The sequence below is a fragment of the Geotrypetes seraphini genome, chromosome 6 (assembly GCF_902459505.1).
Source record: "Geotrypetes seraphini chromosome 6, aGeoSer1.1, whole genome shotgun sequence".
Classification (NCBI taxonomy): Eukaryota; Metazoa; Chordata; class Amphibia; order Gymnophiona; family Dermophiidae; genus Geotrypetes; species Geotrypetes seraphini.
The window spans coordinates 85617176-85639253 of NC_047089.1; the positions used below are offsets into that span (position 1 = coordinate 85617176).

Sequence of the window (22078 nt, forward strand, 5' to 3'; positions counted from 1 at the left end):
AAATAGAATTCCATAGCTACTTGGAACATGTGAGATCGATTCACTACTTTCTTAACAGAATGAATAGAAGGGACAATCAAAAGATCTTTATCTTGTGATCTCAAAAGTACGACAAGGTACATACGATTACAAAAGAGAGGCACATATGAGATCGATTCACTACTTTCTTAACAGAATGAATAGAAGGGACAATCAAAAGATCTTTATCTTGTGATCTGAAAAGTACGACACGGTACATACGCCTACAAAAGAGAGGCAATCACCTTAGGTAACAGATCACATTCCCTTCCCTCACCCCTATACCCTGGCATTTTTTCCTCTCTCTCCATGGCCTGGCATCTCCTTTCCCTCCTTCCTTTCTCTCAGTCTGGCATCTCTCTTTTGACTCCTCGTCCTTCTTCCTCCCTCTCCCCAATCAAGTGCAGCATTTTTCGTTCACTCCCCTCCCTCTTTTTGTCACCCTACAGTCAGGAGTGCAACAACGTTCACAATTTGCTGCTCTTGCAGACATCAGGCCTTCTTCTCTGCCAGCTCCTGCCTTCTAAGAAACAGGAAGTAGGCAGGACCTGGCAGAGGGGAAGGCCTGACGCTAACAAGAGCAGTGAATTGTGAACGCTGCTGCTGGGAAGAAGTTCTCAACGCCAGCACCGGCCCTCGGAGAAGTTGTCGGAACACCCCCTTATGGGCTGAATCTGAAGTGGACCGCCCTTCCCCCTGGGTACACCATTGAATGCAAGACTTATATTGAAAACCTGTCATATTAAAGGAATAGAAACAAATGCAAGATATCAGAAACACACCTTTCCTACAGCTGACACATTACAATTAATAAATTCAGAAAAACACCTGTTTTCTACCTTTGTTGTTTTTCTTTTCTCTCTTCCCAGAATCTCCCGCAATTTTGATATTTCTTCTCTCTCTACTATCCCCTCATCATGTTCAGCACCTGCCTCTCAGTGCCCCAATCACTCCACTTATCCAGCTTGTTGCCTCTCTTCCCCTTCTTTCCACACTGCCAAAGCCAGGGCCTAATGTCTCTTCCTCACCTCCTACCACAGGCTGGCATTTTTCTCTCTCTCCACTGGGTCAGCGTCTCTCCCTCTATTCATTCCCCCCTTCCTTAGCAAGTCTGGTATCCCCACACACTGCAGGTCCCAGAATCCCTTTAACTCCCCTCCTCCCCTGCAGGTCCAAACATCTAATGCCTCTCTTCCTCCCTGAGATCCATAACGAGGCAGCAGGGTAAGCTGCCTGCTTTCAGCTGGTGCCACCAGGGCCTTTCCATGGTTGTGTCCCGCCTCTCTGATGCCACTTCCACTTGGTATCTGTCTGTACCGGGTTCCATGGATAATGTCATCCATCTGCCCACGGAAAATGAAGTATTATGTGAAGTTTTCATGCAAAAAGAACAATTGTGTAAAAATAAAAGAGCTATTTACATTGAAGGCCTATTTAGTAGTAAAGAATGATATACTATGTCAAAGGCACAAGGCTAGACCAAAGAAACCATCATAGCAACTTCATCCTCAATCAAACATAGCATGAACTTTGTGGCAGTCTAAGAGTGTTGTGCTAGGCACCCTGGAATGATGAGGGAATCATAATGAACTGTATCTCTGCTCCTGCTCTAGTTTCTCAAATATTTTGAGGAAGGACACATTATGACCATCTGAGTTTTGCTCCTTATATTAATTACTGTGTTAATTAGATGACTTAATAGTTTGGTGACAGAATTGTGATTTAGGATGAGTGTGCAATGTTTGATTGGGGGACATATCATGATTTGTTTGTTAACTGTGCATTGAGCTGGATGGGACAGATTATGGGTGCTGGATGGTGAGGTGGGATCTCTATTGGGTCAATTCAAGGATTCCTTAGCCCTGAGGGTTGAAGCGGCAGGATGGATATAGCATAGTTCCTCACCTGTAGAAGGTGTTATCCAAGGACAGCAGGCAGATATTCTCATATGTGGGTGACGTCATCTATGGAGTCCAGCATGGACAGTGAAAAAGTGTAGTCAATTTTAAAGTCTCTAGACTGCCCGTATCATACATGAGTTAGTGTCTTCCCGCCCAATGTCGGCTCACTGGACCTTCAGTTCAGTAAGCTAAACTAAACTAAACTAAACCTTAAGTTTATATACCGCATGATCTCCACGGAAGTAGAGCTCGGCACGGTTTACAAGAACTTAAAAATGAGAAAGGGTAGGAAAAGGTTTACATAAGTTTATAAGTTGAGTGGAAAAGTAAGGGAAAATTACATGTTAGAGAAGAGCCAGGTTTTTAGTTGCTTGCGGAATTAAATGGAGGAGCTCAGGTTCCGCAGCGGGATGGTAAGGTCATTCCAGAGACCTGTGATTTTGAATAGAAGTGATTTTCCCAGTTTACCTGCGTGGAGAATATCATGTAGGAAGGGGAAGGATAGTTTTAATTTATGGGTGGTCCTGGTGGAGTCAGGGCACGAGGAGTTGAAGGAAAGTGGGATTAGGGAAGGAAGGATGCCGTGAATAATCTTAAAAGCCAGGCAAGAGCATTTGAATTGAATTCTGGAAATCACTGGGAGCTAAGAAGCAAACTAGGATAGGAGGAAAGATTGTGATAATATTTGCCTGCTGTCCTCGGATAACACTGCTACAGGTGAGTAACTATGCTTTATCTGAGGACTTCCTAGCTGCTGCCATGATCACGTCTTTGAAGAGGGTTATTAACTACTACAAGCCTGGAGAAACCAAAAGGGTTGGAGGAAAGTTGGCATCTAAGTGTAGAATAAATTTTGCAGAACTGCTTGGCTGAACTGACTTTGCCACCTGGAATAATTCTGCAAACAACAATTGGATGAGAAGGTATGAAATGAGGACCAGGTGGCTGCTTTACAGATGTCGTCAATGGGAGTGGAACATAGATGAGCTACTGAAGTTGCCATTGCTAGAACTTTGTGTGCAGTGACACGCCTTCAAGCATCAGCCCAGCAAGAACATAGCAAAAGGAAATACAATCCACTAGCCATGTAGAAATGGTTCTCTTAGTGACAGGAACAGTTGAGTAGGATTTTGAGGCAGAAATAAAACTTTGAAAGAAAGATCAATAAAAATCCAAGATGGTAAAAAAAAAAAAACAACAAAACCCCCAAACAAACAAAAAAAAACAACAACCCCGAAAACCCCAAAATAAAAAAAGGAGCGATTTGGGGTCTGGGGAGGTTTGGGGACCTAAATCCTACCTTCATAAATTGTGAAGAATGCAATTTAAAACTCTTCACAAGTCAACCCTGAATTTCTCATATGAGATAATGGAGGTGTACTCACATTTCTGTAGTGCCTTTGCCTGTCAGTGATTTTAAAGCAGCTGAGTGGAAAAAAAGGACTTTCTGCCTCAGAAACAGCACCAAATGCTCAGAGTTGATGATCTTCGGCCTGCCAGCCAGCCAGACACCAACTTTAATAACCTCCACCCCCACAGATCCTCTGCCACGCTGTTGGGGGCAGGAAAGGCAGCCTGCACCTTGAAACCAGGGAGGGTTTCACTCCAGACACATACAGCCTGCGCTTGAAACCTGTGACAAGGTCACTGGCAAGCAGACTCCCAAGGGAAGGGACGCCTAAGTATTCTAAGAAGGGTGGCACACAGCAGGCTGGCTCCACAGATCCACAAGAGTTTCTCAGTGAAGTTGTAGTCCGGCACTGCTGGACTGCATCCTTTTCTCCAACAGGGGACCACTGGGAAGTAGTCTCAAGGCACTGAAGCCACCGAGAAATGAACTTTAAGCAAAAAAATAAGAAAAAGAAGCAGAGTAACTGCCAGAGACTTGCAAAAATTGTAACTGGATAGGTTTACTAGCTCTCAGGCTAAAGGGGTGGAGCATGTGCTCAGAAATGTTTGTGGATTTCTGCAACACCACCTAGCATATCGAATCCAGAAGGGATGTAACAGAAGTGAATTTAGGGGCTGTCCTCATTTCCACCATCTACATTGAGAGCCTGTCCCACACATCCTCTACCCTTTCTGTAACAATTTCATTGGATTACTCTGGAGTCTATGCTTTTTCACCCTCAACCTACAATTTTTTATTCCAGAACTTTCTTTCCAGTGAAAGAGTTCTATTTCCTGTGAATTTATACTTTGGAAGTACTTGAACGTCTGACATTTCCCTAGCACTCCTTTCCCGCAGGTTTATAATTTTTAAGTCTGCCCTCATTTGCTTTATGACAAATAACATAGCCACTCTATGGTCTGACATCATCAGACTACACCCTTTTGAGTTCTTGCTCCAGCATTTTGGTAAAATTAGGTAGTAAAACAAGAATAAACAAAGAAAACTGTTCTTAGCTCCAGTCAGGAAGGAAGAAGTATGACCTAACCATACATGGTAAAACAATTTACATTTTCTTCACTCAGATTAACATGAATATGATTCCATAGCAAGGCAGATTATAATATCAGTATAATAAATATGGATAGAGCAATTTATAACTTTTAAAAAATGTTCATACAAAATTATCTTACCTGAATGCTACTACTATCACAGGGAATTGCACTACTCTCTGCCAGTGGTGACATGCACATCTGAGAACTTTCAATACTGAAAATAGTTCCAGCCATGAAGCTGCACATTGGTATATTGCTATTGCCATTGCCTTCTTTGGCCCAAGTCACTTCACCTTCTATTTCTACAGTGTCAACCATATCTATTGTGTTATTATCTTTCAATTCTTCCAGGTTAGGTAGCGATGAGGATCTTCTTTCACTATTTGATTGTTCTGGAAAAGCAGACAGGGTTTCCATAACTAAATGTCCGCTACATATAGTAGTTAACTTTTGCAAATGAACTGCAGCACCCAGTTGAGGTAGAACTTCTGGAGTCATCTTATTTTCTTCTTCACGATGCTCTAGTGAAAATGGTATCTGAAAAAGGGAAGTCTGATATTGTGCAGTTCCCCTGCAAGCCCCAGGTCTTATGGGAAAAAAGTTTTTGACTGGTGAACAGCAATCTATACAAGGGCTTCCTGCATATGGGTTAACAGCATTTGAACTTGAACTGGATGAAGAAGGAACATCAGGAGAATGGAAAGTGATAATCTGTTCTCCTAAACAAAAACAAAATACATCCATTCAATTAAACATGTTAAACATTTAATCTTTATTATGCTACCATCATCTTCAATCTCACTGAGTTTACAAGTATTATCTGATCTTCCCTCCATTAATTTATTTTTTGTACTATGAATTAACCATTGATGGTCTTTTCTAGCACTCCACTACCACACAATCATTCCACAAACAGCACAGTTACTTACCGTAACAGGTGTTATCCAGGGACAGCAGGCAGATATTCTTGACTGATGGGTGACGGCACCGACGGAGCCCCGGTACGGACAATTTTAGAGTGATCTCACTCTAAGAACTTTTAGAAAGTTCTAGCTCGGCCGCACCGCGCACGCGCGAGTGCCTTCCCGCCCGACAGAGGCGCGCGGTCCCTCAGTTAGTATAAGCCAGCTAAGAAGCCAACCCGGGGAGGTGGGTGGGACGCAAGAATATCTGCCTGCTGTCCCTGGATAACACCTGTTACGGTAAGTAACTGTGCTTTATCCCAGGACAAGCAGGCAGCTATTCTTGACTGATGGGTGACCTCCAAGCTAACAAAAAGAGGGATGGAGGGAAGGTTGGCCATTAAGAAAACAAATTTTGCAAAACAGATTGGCCGAAGTGACCATCCCTTCTGGAGAATGTATCCAGACAATAATGAGATGTAAAAGTGTGAACTGAGGACCAAGTAGCAGCCTTGCAGATTTCCTCAATAGGAGTGGAACGGAGGAAAGCTACAGATGCTGCCATTGCTCTGACTTTATGGGCTGTGACAGAACCTTCCAGTGTCAGTCCCGTCTGAGCATAACAGAATGAAATGCACGCTGCAAGCCAATTAGACAACGTACGTTTAGAAACAGGACGTCCCAATTTATTCGGATCAAAGGACAGAAAGAGTTGGGGAACTGATCTGTGGGGTTTCGTACGCTCCAGATAGTAAGCAAGAGCCCTTTTACAATCCAAAGTATGCAGAGCTTGTTCCCCAGAATGAGAATGAGGTTTTGGAAAGAAAACAGGTAAAACAATGGATTGGTTGAGATGAAATTCAGAAACAACCTTGGGGAGAAACTTTGGATGTGTACGCAGAACCACCTTGTCACGGTGAAAAACCGTAAAAGGTGGATCTGCAACCAGTGCATGAAGCTCACTGACCCTCCTGGCAGAGGTAATGGCAATAAGAAAAAGTACCTTCCAAGTGAGAAATTTGAAAGGAGAGGTAGCTAAAGGTTCAAATGGAGGTTTCATTAAAGCGGAAAGAACCACATTGAGATCCCAGATAACCGGAGGGGCTTTAAGAGGTGGTTTCACATTGAAAAGCCCACGCATGAACCTGGATACCAGGGGATGAGCTGAAAGAAGTTTTCCATGGACTGGCTCATGAAAAGCTGCAATGGCACTGAGGTGGACCCTGATGGAAGAGGACTTCAGGCCAGAATCAGACAAAGAAAGAAGATAATCCAACAACGTCTCCACCGCTAGGGAAGTGGGATCAAGATGATGAAGAAGACACCAGGAAGAAAACCTCGTCCACTTTTGATGGTAACATTGTAGAGTGGCTGGTTTCCTGGAAGCATCCAGAATGGAACGAACGGGCTGAGACAAAAGAGTATCAGTCGAGTTCAGCCCGAGAGATACCAAGCCATCAGGTGTAGAGACTGGAGGTTGGGATGCAGAAGGGTTCCCTGCTGTTGCGTAAGCAGAGAAGGAAACAGAGGAAGAGGAAAAGGTTCCCTGGAACTGAGTTGAAGTAGAAGGGAGAACCAATGTTGCCTGGGCCACCTCGGAGCAATCAGAATCATGGTGGCTCGTTCCCTCTTGAGCTTGAACAAGGTTCTCAACATGAGAGGTAGAGGAGGGAAGGCGTACAGGAACAGATTCGACCAGTCGAGGAGAAAAGCATCTGCTGTGAGACGGAGTGGAGAGTAAAGTCTTGAGCAGAAACGGGGCAGCTGGTGATTGTGAGGAGCTGCAAAGAGGTCTATCTGAGGAGTGCCCCATTGAGTGAAGATAGACTGTAGAGTTACAGGGTCGAGTGTCCACTCGTGAGGCTGGAGAATTCTGCTGAGTTTGTCCGCTAATGAATTCTGTTTCCCCTGAATGTAAATAGCTTTCAGGAAGAGATGATGATCTATGGCCCAATTCCAGATCTTCTGGGCTTCCTGGCATAAAAGGCGAGAGCCTGTCCCACCCTGTTTGTTGATGTAGTACATCGCAACCTGATTGTCTGTGCACAACAGAAGGACCTGAGGAAAGAGAAGGTGTTGAAAGGCCTTGAGGGCGTAAAACATCGCTCTGAGTTCCAGGAAATTGATTTGATGCTTCTTTTCCTGGGCTGACCAAAGACCCTGAGTCTGGAACTCGTTCAAGTGAGCTCCCCATGCGTACAGAGAGGCGTCGGTGGTGATGACTAGTTGATGAGGAGGCTGATGGAACAGAAGACCTCTGGATAGATTTGAGGATACCAACCACCATTGCAGAGACTGACGAAGAGATGATGTCACAGATATGTGTCGTGAGCAAGAGTCCGACGCTTGGGACCACTGGGTCGCAAGGGTCCATTGAGGAGTGCGCAGGTGAAGACGGGCATGAGGTGTGACATGAACTGTGGATGCCATGTGTCCCAAGAGCACCATCATTTGTCTCGCTGAGATGGACGGCAGAGGAAGTACCTGGTGACATAGAGACTGAAGGGTCTGAAGTCGATTGGATGGCAGGAAAGCTCTCATGAGGAGTGTATCTAGGATCGCTCCAATGAATTGAAGTCTCTGAGTGGGAATGATATGAGATTTGGGTAGATTGATCTCGAATCCCAGAAGTTGCAGAAACTGGATGGTTTGGTTGGTGGCCAGAAGGACCGCTTGGGCAGAAGTGTCTTTGATCAACCAATCGTCCAGGTAAGGAAATACTTGCAGGTGGTGAGAGCGCAGAAAAGCCGCCACCACAATGAGACATTTGGTGAATACCCTTGGAGATGAGGCAAGACCGAAGGGCAGCACCTTGTACTGGTAATGACAATGATTGATCATGAATCGGAGATATGGTCTTGAGGTTACATTGATCGGTATGTGAGTGTAAGCCTCTTTGAGATCGAGGGAGCATAGCCAGTCGTTTTGATTTAGAAGGGGATAAAGTATGGCTAAAGAAAGCATCTTGAATTTTTCTTTTACTAGATGAATGTTGAGATCGCGAAGGTCCAGGATGGGTCTGAGATCTCCTGTCTTTTTGGGAACTAGAAAGTAACGGGAGTAGAATCCCTGCCCCTTTTGATCTAGAGGAACTTCCTCTATAGCGTTCAGAAGGAGGAGGGATTGGACCTCCTGAATAAGGAGGGCTGATTGAGGACTGTTCAAAGCAGACTCTTTTGGCAGGCTTTGAGGTGGGAGAGTCTGAAAGTTGAGAGAGTAGCCGTGGCGGATGATGTTGAGGACCCATTGGTCCGAAGTGATTACTTCCCACCGGCTGAAGAACAGAGAAAGTCGACCTCCTATTGGTTGAGGCAGGAGAACAGGAACAGGGATACTGGCTATACTGCAGAGAATGAAGTCAAAAGGGCTGTGACTTCTGCTGAGGAGGTTGTTTCGCAGGTTGCTGCTGTTGCTGCTGTCGGGGAGGCTGACGTTGCTGTTGCCTCTGACGTCGAGGTTGTTGAGCAGTGGTAGGTAATGGACGGGCTGTGAAACGGCGTTGATAAGCCGATTGCTGCCTGTATGGTCTTGGTGGAGGAGGCTTCTTTTTATTCTTGAGCAGGGTATCCCAGCGCGTCTCATGAGCCGAGAGCTTTTGGGTGGTAGAGTCCATGGAATCCCCAAAGAGCTCATCCCCTAGGCATGGGGCGTTGGCTAACCGATCTTGATGGTTAACATCAAGCTCGGATACCCGAAGCCAGGCCAAACGGCGCATAGCCACCGACATAGCTGTCGCTCTGGATGTAAGTTCAAAGGTGTCATATATGGACCTAACCATAAACTTACGAAGTTGGAATAGAGACGACAAGCAGGAGTGAAAAGATGGATGTTTTCTTGAAGGAAGATACTTCTCGAAGGAAGCCATGGTGGTAAGGAGATGCTTTAAATAAAAAGAAAAATGAAAAGCATAATTACTAGCTCTATTTGCTAACATAGCGTTCTGGTAGAGCCTCTTACCGAATTTATCCATGGCCCTTCCTTCTCTGCCAGGAGGGACAGATGCATATACACTGGCTCCTGAAGTCTTTTTAAGGGTGGATTCGACAAATAAGGATTCGTGTGGAAGTTGAGGCTTGTCGAACCCAGGAATGGGAATTACCTTGTATAGAGAATCCAGTTTACGTGGGGCCCCTGGAACAGTTAAAGGAGTCTCTAAATTTTTATAGAAAGTTTCCCTCAAGATGTCATGAAGGGGAAGCTTCAAAAATTCCTTTGGAGGCTGATCAAAATCAAGGGCATCCAAAAAAGCTTTAGACTTTTTGGATTCAGCCTCCAAAGGAATGGACAAAGACTCACACATCTCCTTCAAGAAATTGGAGAAAGAGGAAGTGGTCTGTTTGGAGGATGGGTCAGGGAGAGCCGAATCCTCCTCCTCTGAGGAACATTCTCCGTCAGAAAGAAAGGGTTCCTCTGAGTCCCCCCACAGATCAGGGTCTCTGACATGGGAAGAATGGTCCCGAGACTCAGGTGTCGATGTTTGCATGTGTCGGGTTTTGCGTACCGACTTACCCGACCTCATCGATACCGAGTCAGGCGATGTTATCGGTCGCACCGGTGCCGAAGTCTGTACCGATTGATGGTGAGCTGTCGGCTCCGGTGCAAGGACTGGCATCGATACCGATGAAGTTAGGTGAAGCGGTACCGAGACAGTAGAAGCAGGTAAGACAGGTTCGACAACCGGTACCGACACGGGTTGATGTACAACCGGTACCGATGGCTCGGTGCGGACTGGCACCGGAAGGTTCGGTGTCATTATAGCAGGAAGGAGTCGTTCTAATTGCTCCTTAAGCTGTACATGAAGGATGGCCGTAATGCGGTCATCGAGGGATGGCACCGGTACCGCTTTTTTCTTCTGCGGTACCTGCGGTGCCGCTCTACGCCCCGGAGATGAGGAGCCCGATGTCGAGGGACTCACCTCAATAGGGGCGGAGCGCTTCCGCTGGCGTCTAACCGGCGGCAGGACTGGGCTCACTGCACTCGAGGCCGGAAGACGTTCCAGCGGGGAAGGCTTCTTAGCCGGCTTACCTGACTGTTGGGATGCCGGTGTGGAATCACGCGGCGTCGAAGACGAGGGTGCCGACTGAAGCGGTGCCGAAGCCGGAGTCGAAGGAACGGGGTCGGACATCTCGGCACCGAATAACAAACGCTGTTGAATTAAGCGATTTTTTAAAGTTCTTTTCTTTAAAGTAGCACAGCGGGTGCAAGAAGAGGCCTGATGCTCAGGACCCAAACACTGCAAGCACCAGTTGTGTGGGTCCGTGAGAGATATAGGCCTAGCACACCGCTGGCACTTTTTAAAACCCGGTTGAGGGGGCATGAAAGGGAAAACGGCTTCCGCCAAATCGAAGGCCGAGGCTTCGATGGTGGCAGAAGGCCCCGCCGGGGAAAAACCGAAATTGAAGAAAAAAAAAATATAAGATGGTTTTTTTTTTTTTTTTTTTTTTTTTTTGTAATCAAAATAAAAGAAAGGTTAAAGAAATCAAACGTTTACGCGAGCGGGAAGGCAAGTTAAGAAAAAATTTCAACAGCCGTTGAAAACGCGTCTTCTTAGCTCCGCGGAAACTAAGAAACTGAGGGACCGCGCGCCTCTGTCGGGCGGGAAGGCACTCGCGCGTGCGCGGTGCGGCCGAGCTAGAACTTTCTAAAAGTTCTTAGAGTGAGATCACTCTAAAATTGTCCGTACCGGGGCTCCGTCGGTGCCGTCACCCATCAGTCAAGAATAGCTGCCTGCTTGTCCTGGGATAATGTCAAATATGAATCATAAACCTTCAGATTCAACTACACTAACATAATTATAACAAACAGCAAAAAAAATGTTAGGACTTGCTCACCCAGAGTCTAGCAATGTGTCTTTCATGCAGTTTGGCAACAAACAAATAAGCCAATGTGATAAAGTAGAGATTCCATGCAAGCATAAATATTTTACTCCCGATACAGTAAACTAACAAAAAGGATCGTTGCTTACCTGTAAATGGTGGTTTTTAATAGTCCGTGACCCATGAATGGGTAATATCACACCGCTGAAATGGAATAGCTCTCCCAGAGATCAGAACTAAATGTAAAATTATGAGCATGTGCAGCCCTTCCTATGCACAGCAGTTGCCTCATTTCTTCAGTTAATGCCGTAGTTCAAGAAGGACCACAACTCTTGGAGGGATTGGGAGGATTGTGTGCCTTATTAAGGCTACTGTCTACAAACAAGTTACAGGTGAGCAACAATTCTTTCTCAATCAGCAAGCAGGACTGAGTCAAGCATATAGGTGAGTGACTGTCAAGCTAATCTCATTCTGAATTGTCCACTGTCTAGGATAATCCTGATCATAGAAGAATTGCACCATCACAAAGACAAGTTGCCCAGCTTAATTGGGTCCAATTGTGAGCTGGTCCAAATAGTAGTGTGAAAACACAAGAATTGAGGACCAGTCACTGTTCTGTATATGGTATTGGCACATAAAACTTAAAGAGCATCATTACAGCAACAGTGGCTCTGATTTGATGGGATTTTCTTTTTTACTAGATAGAAGAGTATAAGTTTATTCATGAAGGATGCTAGCCAGTTTGCTAAAAATTTGATTACCAGAACGTCAACTCTAATAGGGTCAAAGGAGACAAACAGCTGTGTAGACTTTCTGATCAGTTATTTTGAAGTAGTAAGCGAAAGCCTGATCAGTTTAGAATGTGGAAGAACTTGTCAGATAAGCTCATATATTATACTGGTCAGAACAAAAGAAGAACTATTTCCTCATTAACATGGCAGGTAGTGACTACTCACATATCCTCAGGTGAGAACTTGGGATATCAGAAAAACTACTTCAATATGATGAAAATTATGTATAAAGTTCATAGGCAACTAATGCTGTACTTTGATGGGGAATGTTTAGCGTTCTAGAAGATACAAGTAATATGAGAACATGTCTCTCTCCATATTTACAAGTTCGGCACTCGAGACTACTTATTCACAGTTTTCATCTCATTGACTCTGCACCAAATGACATCATCCTGGTGTGCCAAGAGAAAAGTTCAGCGCTTTTTTTCAGCATGGTTGGGTAAATGCTCGTGTCAGAGAAGTGTGTGTTTTGCTGGGGATGCCGAGAGAAAAGTTCTACACTTTGCTTCAGCGTGGTTGGACAAATTGCAGCGTTGGAGAAGACGAAATTAGGTTCTTGCCTGCTAATTTTCTTTCCTCCAGACCAGTACAGTTTACTGATGGGTAATAGCTCACCATGACCAGCAGGTGTAAACTGAGACAAAACTTTGGCTGTAATACTAATAGCCATGCTTCCCTCTAGTCTAAGCAGTCTGTCGAATAGCCAAGCAGAACCAAGAAGTGCTAATTATAACATTAACAACACTCCGAACAGGAGTAACAACTAATGTATAATAATAAAACGCTAAGCGCGCATGTGCACTCTCACCGCGTGCTTCCCTGATCCCTGTTCTATTGCGCTGTGCCGGCAAGAGTGCGCATGCGTGCTTACTACGTCACACATGGCAACTCGGCATTTAAGATCAGGAAAAGCGAAGGGCCCGACAAGGTGGAAGAACAGCAGCAGCCCCCAAAGCTCCTCACCAGTCCAATCCCTCTCCAACCTCTTCTTCCTCACCGACGCCGAAGAAGCTGCAGCTGGGGCAGGTGGGGCCTCCCCCGCCGCGCCCAACCTGCCCACGCCCCGCTCCCTTTCGCGGTGCTGGCGGCAGCTGCCGGGAGGAGGGCTCCGAACCGCTGAAGACTGTCCACAAAACACCGTCGGAGAGTCGGGCACTGCCCCCACACAGGGCTGCTGACCTGAACATGTTCCGAGCGGCGGCTGGAACCTTCACCGACGCCAAAGAAGCTGCAGCTGGGGCAGTCGGGGCCTCCTCCGCCGCGCCCAACATGCCTAGGCCCCGCTCCCTCTCGCGCTCCAAGCACTCACTCCAGGTAGCTGAGAGGAATGGCTGGAGGGTGCCGTGCCGGTGCTGCAGGTGAAAGGGGGCTGCTTTTGTTGGAGAGGTGTGCTGGGGGGCAGACAGCTTTGCTCGGGAGGGGGGGAGGAAGACAGAAGGGGGACAAGGAAAAACAGTCAGGGAGAGGGAAAGAGGGTTGCTTTGGAGGGAGTGGTGTGCTGGGGGGCAGACAGCTTTGCTTGGGGGGGAGGGAAGACAGAAGGGGGCCACGGAAAAACAATCAGGGAGACAGAACGGAGCGACAGAAAAACAGACAGTGTCCAAGGAGAGAGAAACAAATAAAAATAGACAGACAGATAGCGGCCAAGGGAAGAGAGAGAAAGAAAGACAGACAAATCTATTCTAGCACCCATTAATGTAACGGGCTTAAAGACTAGTAGAGTAATAATTTTGGAAATTGCATAGAAGAAGCCCTTTCAACAAAACGTCCCCACAGCTCACCAGCTAAGCCAAAGTCACTGTTCTTTTGATCTCCCCGACCCTATAAAAATATTAGAACCCGCAGAAAAAACACACTCTTCACGCGAATCCCGTAAGAACAACAGACAGACAGGGTGGGGACTGTATCAGTCTGGAGAGTGTAAAAGAAAGAAAATTAGCAGGTAAGAACCTAATTTCTCCTTCTTTAGCATCTTTCCAGACCGGTACAGTTCACTGATGGGACGTATCAAAGCAGTACCCATCATGGGTAGGACCACTTGATGGCCACCACCAGAACACGCTCACTGAACATTGCGTCCCGATGCGCCTGGACGTCTACATGGTAGTGTCGCACAAATTAATGCAGATAAGACCAAACTGCGACCTTACAGATATCCACTGGAGGTACAAGAGAAGACTCAGCCTAAGAAGCTGCCTGATCCCGAGTGGAATGAGCCTTGAGAAAATCCAAAACAGGCTTCTTCTGAAGAAGATATGCGGAAGAGATAGTCTCTTTGTTCCAGCATGCAATGGTAGCCTTGGAAGCGTCGTCTCCACCTTACGAGGGACCCACTAAGAGGACAAAAAGATGATCCGACTTCTGGAACTCCTGGGGCTGCTGAACATAAGAGCAAAGGACCCAACAGACATCCAACTTGTGTAACTTCCTCTGTTACAAACAGCCCTCCCGCCTACCCAAGACCGAGAGGACCACAGACTGGTTGACATGAAAAGATGAGGCAGAAAGGAAGGAACAGGTCATAGCACAACCCGCTCCCTAGAAAACTCCAGGAAGGGAGGCCTACAAGAGAGGGCCTGCAACTCAAACATATCTCGCAGAAGTAATGGCCACCAGGAAAACCACCTTGAGAGTAAGGTCCTTCAACGAGCAGGAACCTAGGGGCTCAAAGGAAGGGTGCACTAGCACGGACAGGACCAGACTGAGTTCCCAGGCCAGAATCGAAGGTTGCACAGGAGGCTGAAGCAATTTAGCCACCCTCAAAAAGCGAACCATGTCTGGAAAAGAAATTAGATGCTTACACTGCAGCAAACTGCAAAAAAAAGATAAAGCTGCAAGCTGAACCCAGAGAGAAGACCAGGAAAGGCCCCTATCCAATCCATCCTGCAAGAACTCCAAGATGTAAGGCAAAGAGGAATAAAAAGAAACCACTCCATGCGTAGCATATAAGCCTGAGAAGTGGAAAGAGCCCTGCACCCCAAGAGAGTGGAGATCACTTTATATGAATAACCTTTTTTACCTAGGCGTTCCCTCTCAAGAGCCAAGCTGCAAGACAAAAGGGACCTAAATTGAACATTGGAATGGGGTCCCGAGTCAGACGATCAGACGAGAGGGGAATCAGAAGAGGATCTGCCACGAGAAGACAAACCAGACCCGTGTACCACGGGCACATGGGCCAGTCCGAATCCACCAGGATCACGTGGCTGGGGTGCCAAGCAATGCATAGGACTATGCTCACCATTGGCCACGGAGGAAACACGTACAGGAGGTCTGCCGTCAGCCAAGGCAGTACCAGAACATCCAGCCCCTCAGCCTGAACATCCCTGTGCTGAATAAAAAACAGTGGTGCTTTGGCGTTCACATTTGTGGTCATCAGGTCCATGACCAGCGGCCCCCAACTGCACAATCAACTCTAAGGCTGCGGGACTGAGAAGTCTCTGCCCACACCATGAGCAAAGCAGCCTCCTGCACCTGGTTCTCCCCTGACAATTGACATAAGCCGTGGCATTGTCTGAGAGAACCCAAACAGATTTTCCCATCAACAACGTCTAGAACGCTAGCAACGCCAACCGGATAGCTCTGGTCTCCAGAACATTGATCCTCCAGAGACCAGCTGCCCTGACAGAGTGACCAAGACACTGAGCTTCCCAACTGAGAAGACTGGAATCCGTGAGAAGCACTGTCCACTAGGGCTGATCCAGACTCACTCCCTGCATCAGATTGGAAGACTGTAGCCACCAACGGAGACTGCGACGAAATAACCCCTGAAGAGGAATGGGAGAGTCCAAATCGTGCACCTGGGGCGACCTCCGATGAAGCAGAACATGCTGAAGCAGACACATGTGAGACCCCGGGCCCACCAAACCACGTCCAGGGAAGCCGCCATCGACCCCAATACCTGCAGAAAAAAACTTGTGCCAAGGACACCGGGAAGCTATCAAAAGACGAATCTGCGACTGCAACTTGACCACTCGGGCCTCTGGCAAGAAGACCTTCCCCAAGCTGGTATCGAAAAGAACCCCAAGGTAGTCCAGGTGCTGAGATGGAGCCAACTGGCTCTTTGACAAGTTGACTACCCAACCCAGCTACTGCAGGAACTCCACAACCAGAGCTGTAACTCGGGAACTCTCCTGAAAAGACTCTGCTCGGATCAACCAGTCATCCAGATAGGGGTGAACCAGAATGCCCTTCTTGTGCAAGGCCGCCGCCATGACCACCATAATCTTGGTGAATGTCCATGGAGCCGTAGCCAGACCAAAACGAAGCACACAAAACTTATAGTGACGTCCCAAGATCGCAAAGTGAAGGAACCGCTGATGGGAGGCCGAATCAGAACATGCAATTAGGCCTCCATTAGATCGAGAGAGGTCAAAAATTCCCCTGGCTGAACCGCCAGAATGACATATCTCATGGTCTCCATGCGAAAAGATGGAACTCGCAAAGCCCTGTTGACCCCCCTCAGATCCAAGATGGGCCGAAAAGTCCCCTCTTTCTTGGGCACCACAAAGTCAATCAAATACTGGACGATGCCATACTCCTGCAAAGGCACAGACACTACCGCTTTGAGATATAGCAATATTTGAAGCATCTGGCAAAAGGCTTGCTTCTTCCATGCTACCTGACAAGAAGAAGCGAGAAAGTAATCTGGCAAGGAACGGGAAAACCCAAGAGCATAACCGTCCCGAATCACCTCCAGGACCCAATGATCCATTGTGATCTCAGCCCACCCCTAGAAAAGTCTTGCAACCAAACGCCGGAATCAAGGAAGATGCCGGTAAGAAGTCATTGGGCAGGATGGGCAGTGGGGGAACCGGTGGAAGAATCACATCCACCCTGTCGGGCCCCCTGAAAGGGCTGCATGCACTGAAAGAAACTGCCACGGGGAAATCTAGAGGCAGGAAAAGAAGCAGCCCCTTGACCAGGCAATATCTGCGGAAATCACACAACCCCCCCTCCCCCAAGCAATGCCACTCTGCACAGTTGGGCCAGCATGGTCTTCAGGAAAATGGGGCACCTTAGTCTGTTAAGGTCTGATCCAACTTGTCCAAATACTTGCTAACCAAAAAAAAACCCTAAAAGGGAAATTTCAGCAGCTTAGCCTTAGATGCCACATCCGCCAACCAAGCCTGGATCCACAAGATACGACGAGCGGTCACCCCGAGAACCATGGACTTGGCCGATGCCAGCAGCAGGTTATACATGGCATCGTAGAGATAAAAAGCACCCATCTCAATTTTGGCCACTTCCTGTTCCACCAAGGACCAGTCAAGGACATGCTCGGCCCACGGAAAACAAGTCCAAACTACCAGACCGCCAAACATCACCACCTGGACCGCAAGGGCAGCGACATCAAAATTCTGCTTAAGGAGGGACTCTAATCTACGCTCCTCAGAGACCTCCAAAGCTGAGCCGCCCACAACGGGCACTGTATGCCGCTTTGCAATGGCCAAGACCACCCCGTCCACCACTGGCGACTTCAAGGTATCCCTATCTCCCTCTGCGATGGGATACAAGCAAGTCATTGAGCGCGCAAAAAGAAAGTGCGCTTCTGGCGCTTTTCACTGCGCATGCACAATATCCCGAATATCCTGATGCATAGGAAAAGAGCAGGATACTGAGCGTATCCCCCGAAGCAGAGGGTCCACCATACAAAGGGGATCTTTTATGTCTTGCACGAAACGCAACACTGAGGAGACCTGAATAAGCTCCTGGAGCTCATACCGCTGAAAGATGCGCACCACCTCGCCAGTTGATGGAACCAAAAAACTGCTGCAAGTGGCCTCATTCTCCCCCCCCCCCCCCCCCGAATAGGATCCTGGCGGTCTCCCATGTGGGTTCAGGTCCTCAAGAGAAAACTGCTCCACATAGAAAAAAAATCATCCTCCCAAGAGGCCCTCAGCTGCTTGAACAAGAGAGGCGATGGGGATAGAACTGAAGCTGAGGGGGGCCGAACCGGAATGGACACAGAGGGAACCCTCCCCCTCCCCCCCCGGAGACTCCCATGGAGGAAGCAGGACCCCTGGCTGCCTGAACATAAGCCTTACACAAGGCAAAGATAAAATACAGGGAAAAATCCCATGATGGCCCAACGGGACTCACTACCAAAGCAGAAGACCCAGCAGAAGCCTGTTCCTGTCTCTCCAATACAGGGGGAAGGTCACCTGAGGCTGCAGACAAAATGGAGGCGCTTCCCACCAAAATCAAAGCAAAGCCCACCAAAAAACATACCCTCGAAATCTTTAATGACTGAGAAGCCTGAACCGGCACAGCCACTAAAGCAGGCAAGCCGGCAGCAGCTGTAAGAGTCCACAGCAGCATTGGTAGTAAGCAAAACCTTATTTCCCTGACCGTCGGTGGCTGGGGGAAGCCCGGGCTTCCCCGCTGTCAGCTGCCAGCATGTGAGGCACTTGCGAAAGGGATCCCTGGATGCCATGGTAAGCTATTACCCCATCAGTGAACCTTACCAGTCTGGATAGATGCTAAAGAAATTAAGATTTCCTAAAGAGAGAAAAACAGCAATGATTTATAACTTGGCTAAATCACCGAGAGTCCCATAAACCTTTCTTCACATGCAGAAGCACATTCCACTAACTAAACGCTACCAGAGAACTGAAGAGGAAATTTCTGATCTCACCATTTGATTTTCCGGAGGTCGATCCATGAGGTGTGAAGGATTTTCTCTTCCCAGCTGCAAACTAGCAACAGAGATACACAAGTTCCTGCTGGGTAGATGTAGAATTTTAGCAATGTGGATGTCCCAGGTCTTGCGAGATAACAGCCAAAGCTACTAGCTGACAATCTTGCAGGACAATAGTCGTGATTAGAGGTAAAATTCACAAATGTCCAGAGAACAGTCACTCACTCTCTTCCAACAGCCACATGACACCTGAAAATGCTTCGCTAGATGGAGCAGCACAAAAGAACCAACCTTCTTTAGATCCAAAACTTGTCTGTCTCAGTACACGTGGGCTCTGTCTCTCGTCAGGCACAGGTGCCCACCACAAACCAATCAGAGCATGACCAGCAGGGGCCTTTTGGTCACATAGCAAAATAATGAAGACTTCTTGCTGCAGGTGTTGGGCAGACAGCAAAATGGACACATCACATCAAGTTGTCTACAAATGCTGTCATTCCTCCACAGCTTCCCACTGGAAGAGGCATAGTGCTTGTGAATAAGTCCATGATACTTCAGGAGGGAAAGAAAATGGTTATTGACCTAAGTTAGGCCTCGGGCCTCCAAAAGGGTAAGATGGGGATACCCCTACAGTAACTCTTAAGCCACTACTTGGGACACCTATTGATTTGATGTCATGAGAATCCAGTGTTGGTGAAAGTGACGAAGTCTGCCTCCTACTGGAAGATCTGGATGAGATTGAGTGAGATGTTGGCAGTGCTCTCTAGAAGGGAGTCAAAAAGACAACTGTTGATTGGATTGATTCGGAGACTATGATTTCTCTTATCTCTTTTGTCTAGGACATCTCTGGTTAGTGGGGCATGCAGACATGGAAGGCTGATGATAATGGAATTATAGTAAGAACACCTGGATGTATTAGAATACCTATGAGATGACTGAGCTCGTTGTAATGTCTGACTCTTAGATTGTCACAGTCATTATATGTTTCTTAATTTTATCTGCAGCCTCTTCCATGAAATCCTCAAAGAGGTCATCGCCCTTACATGGAATACTGCAAAATGATCTTGAAGTCTCCAAATCAGAAATCCAGAGCAAAGCAACCCTGCACATTGGCAATAGTCACTGCAGAGGTTCATGAGGTGACTTCAAATGCGAGGTGACTTCAAATGTATATATTTACTGATCACTAACAAATTCTTAACAAGATGGTAAAACAAATTGTGCTGGTCTGAGAGGTATTGTTCAAAATTTGGTAACTATTTTAGTAAATACTTCAAATAAAGGACATGTAGAAATTCTAGTCCAATATTCTGTTAGCAAGCACAGATGTCTGGAACACACACTTGCCAAATTTGCCCAGGGGTGTAGCTTCTTTGCCCAGTGGTGTTAGCATATGAGCAAGAGCTATTAGCATGCTTTAGGGCAGACTCACCTACAAGAGACTGGTATTGAAATTGAGGTTTATCAAACCCAGGGCATGTCTATATTCTATAGCATCTAGCTTACAAGGAGCTACTTGAACAGTAAGGGGTGCCTCCCAGATCTTAAAAGAGCATCTTTCATGAGCTAATGGCATGGAACTTCTATACACTTTAGGCCATTCTTAATAGTCTAAGGCCTCCATTAACTCTGCATGAGGATCCTTCTCAGACTCTATGTTGATAGGGAATTCTTATCCCATTTGTTGCACAAAACTTGCAAAAGACAAGCTTTGAGGTAGAGATCTGTGACATGGAGAAGGTGGAGAAAGATCAGACGGTATTCCATAAGATTCATCTGCAGAGAATTCAGGAACGTCATCATTGAAACACGGTGACAAACCAGAGTCAGTTTCAAAGAAATCTCTTGTAGCAGACCTTGAAAGAGAGTATCAAATGGAGTGTCGAGAACGTGTTGAGGAGAAGCAGACATGCTACGTTCCCTGGAGGATGATACATGTGTCTAGCGCCTTCTGGGTGTTGATGCTCAACATCGAGGGGTCCTGGAGCAATATATTGACATAGTCTCAGACTGGGCTGAGAATGAAGGCTCCTGTGCAGGCTGTGACTTGTTGGAGCAATGTTCAGAAATGATCCTGTATCAATGGCGCGGGTACCGATATTGGCAAAGACAAAGTAGGTGCTTGTTGTACTGGGTATCAAGGCATCAGGGACTTCAATGTCAACAGATGCCTATGGGGAGACACCAGCTAAAGGGATGGTGATCGATCATCTTTGTGTCAATGCTTAGATTGTGATGAGGCCTTGGAAGCCAGAGAAGATGCTGAGGCATGTCTGGTGAGGGAGATACGTTTGTGCTTCTTAGCACTCTTATGAGACTCTCCCGATGCAGGTAGCACCAATGATGAAGACACAATGTCCCTACACTGTATCACTGATGCAGGTGGTACAGGTGTCAATGTCAAAGTAGATTGAGCTTGAGCTTCAGGACCGGAATAGCAAGCCATGCTTAATGCCCTTGAAGTGGTACCAATAAGCTTTTCAAATTGAAGTTTCTGGGCCTTAAATGACATTGTCTGCATACAAGAGCAGAGGGTGCACGAATTATCTCAATGGTCATGACCAAGACACTGGACACACCAATTGTGTGGACTAGTACCCGAAAGCACAGTTACTTACCGTAACAGGTGTTATCCAGGGACAGCAGGCAGATATTCTTGACTGATGGGTGACGGCACCGACGGAGCCCCGGTACGGACAATTTTAGAGTGATTGCACTCTAAGAACTTTAGAAAGTTCTAGCTAGGCCGCACCGCGCGTGCGCGAGTGCCTTCCCGCCCGACAGAGGCGCGCGGTCCCCAGTTAGGATAAGCCAGCTAAGAAGCCAACCCGGGGAGGTGGGAGGGACGCAAGAATATCTGCCTGCTGTCCCTGGATAACACCTGTTACGGTAAGTAACTGTGCTTTATCCCAGGACAAGCAGGCAGCATATTCTTGACTGATGGGTGACCTCCAAGCTAACAAAAAAAGAGAGATGGAGGGAAGGTTGGCCATTATGAAAATAAATTTTGTAAAACAGATTGGCCGAAGTGTCCATCCCGTCTGGAGAATGCATCCAGACAAGAATGAGATGTAAAAGTATGAACTGAGGACCAAGTAGCAGCCTTGCAGATTTCCTCAATAGGAGTGGAACGGAGGAAAACTACAGACGCTGCCATAGCTCTAATTTTGTGGCCCGTGACAGAACCTTCCAGTGTCAGGCTGGACTGAGCATAACAAAAAGAAACGCAAGCAGCAAGCCAATTGGATAGAGTGCGTTTAGATACAGGATGACCCAACTTGTTAGGATCAAATGACAAAAATAGTTGAGGAGATGATCTGTGAGGTTTGGTGCGATCAAGATAGTAAGCCAGAGCACGTTTACAATCCAAGGTATGCAAAGCCTGTTCACCTGGAGTAGAATGAGGCTTTGGGAAAAAAACAGGTAGAACGATGGATTGGTTAAGATGAAATTCAGACACAACCTTAGGAAGGAATTTGGGATGTGTGCGGAGGACGACCTTATCATGGTGAAAAACAGTGAAAGGTGGATCCGCCACCAGTGCATGGAGCTCACTGACCCTCCTGGCAGA

At 46.9% G+C, this 22078-nt stretch overlaps 1 protein-coding gene across 2 annotated transcripts in view; it reads right to left on the reverse strand.

Annotated features, from left to right (window-relative positions):
* BORA (BORA aurora kinase A activator) overlaps window positions 1-22078 on the reverse strand; it is a 178889-nt gene that overhangs the window by 28027 nt on the left and 128784 nt on the right. For both annotated transcript variants that reach the window (XM_033948972.1, XM_033948971.1), the window contains exon 11: window positions 4503-5083. In XM_033948972.1, the coding sequence (XP_033804863.1) occupies window positions 4503-5083 (581 nt within the window). The remainder of the gene's footprint in view (window positions 1-4502; window positions 5084-22078) is intronic.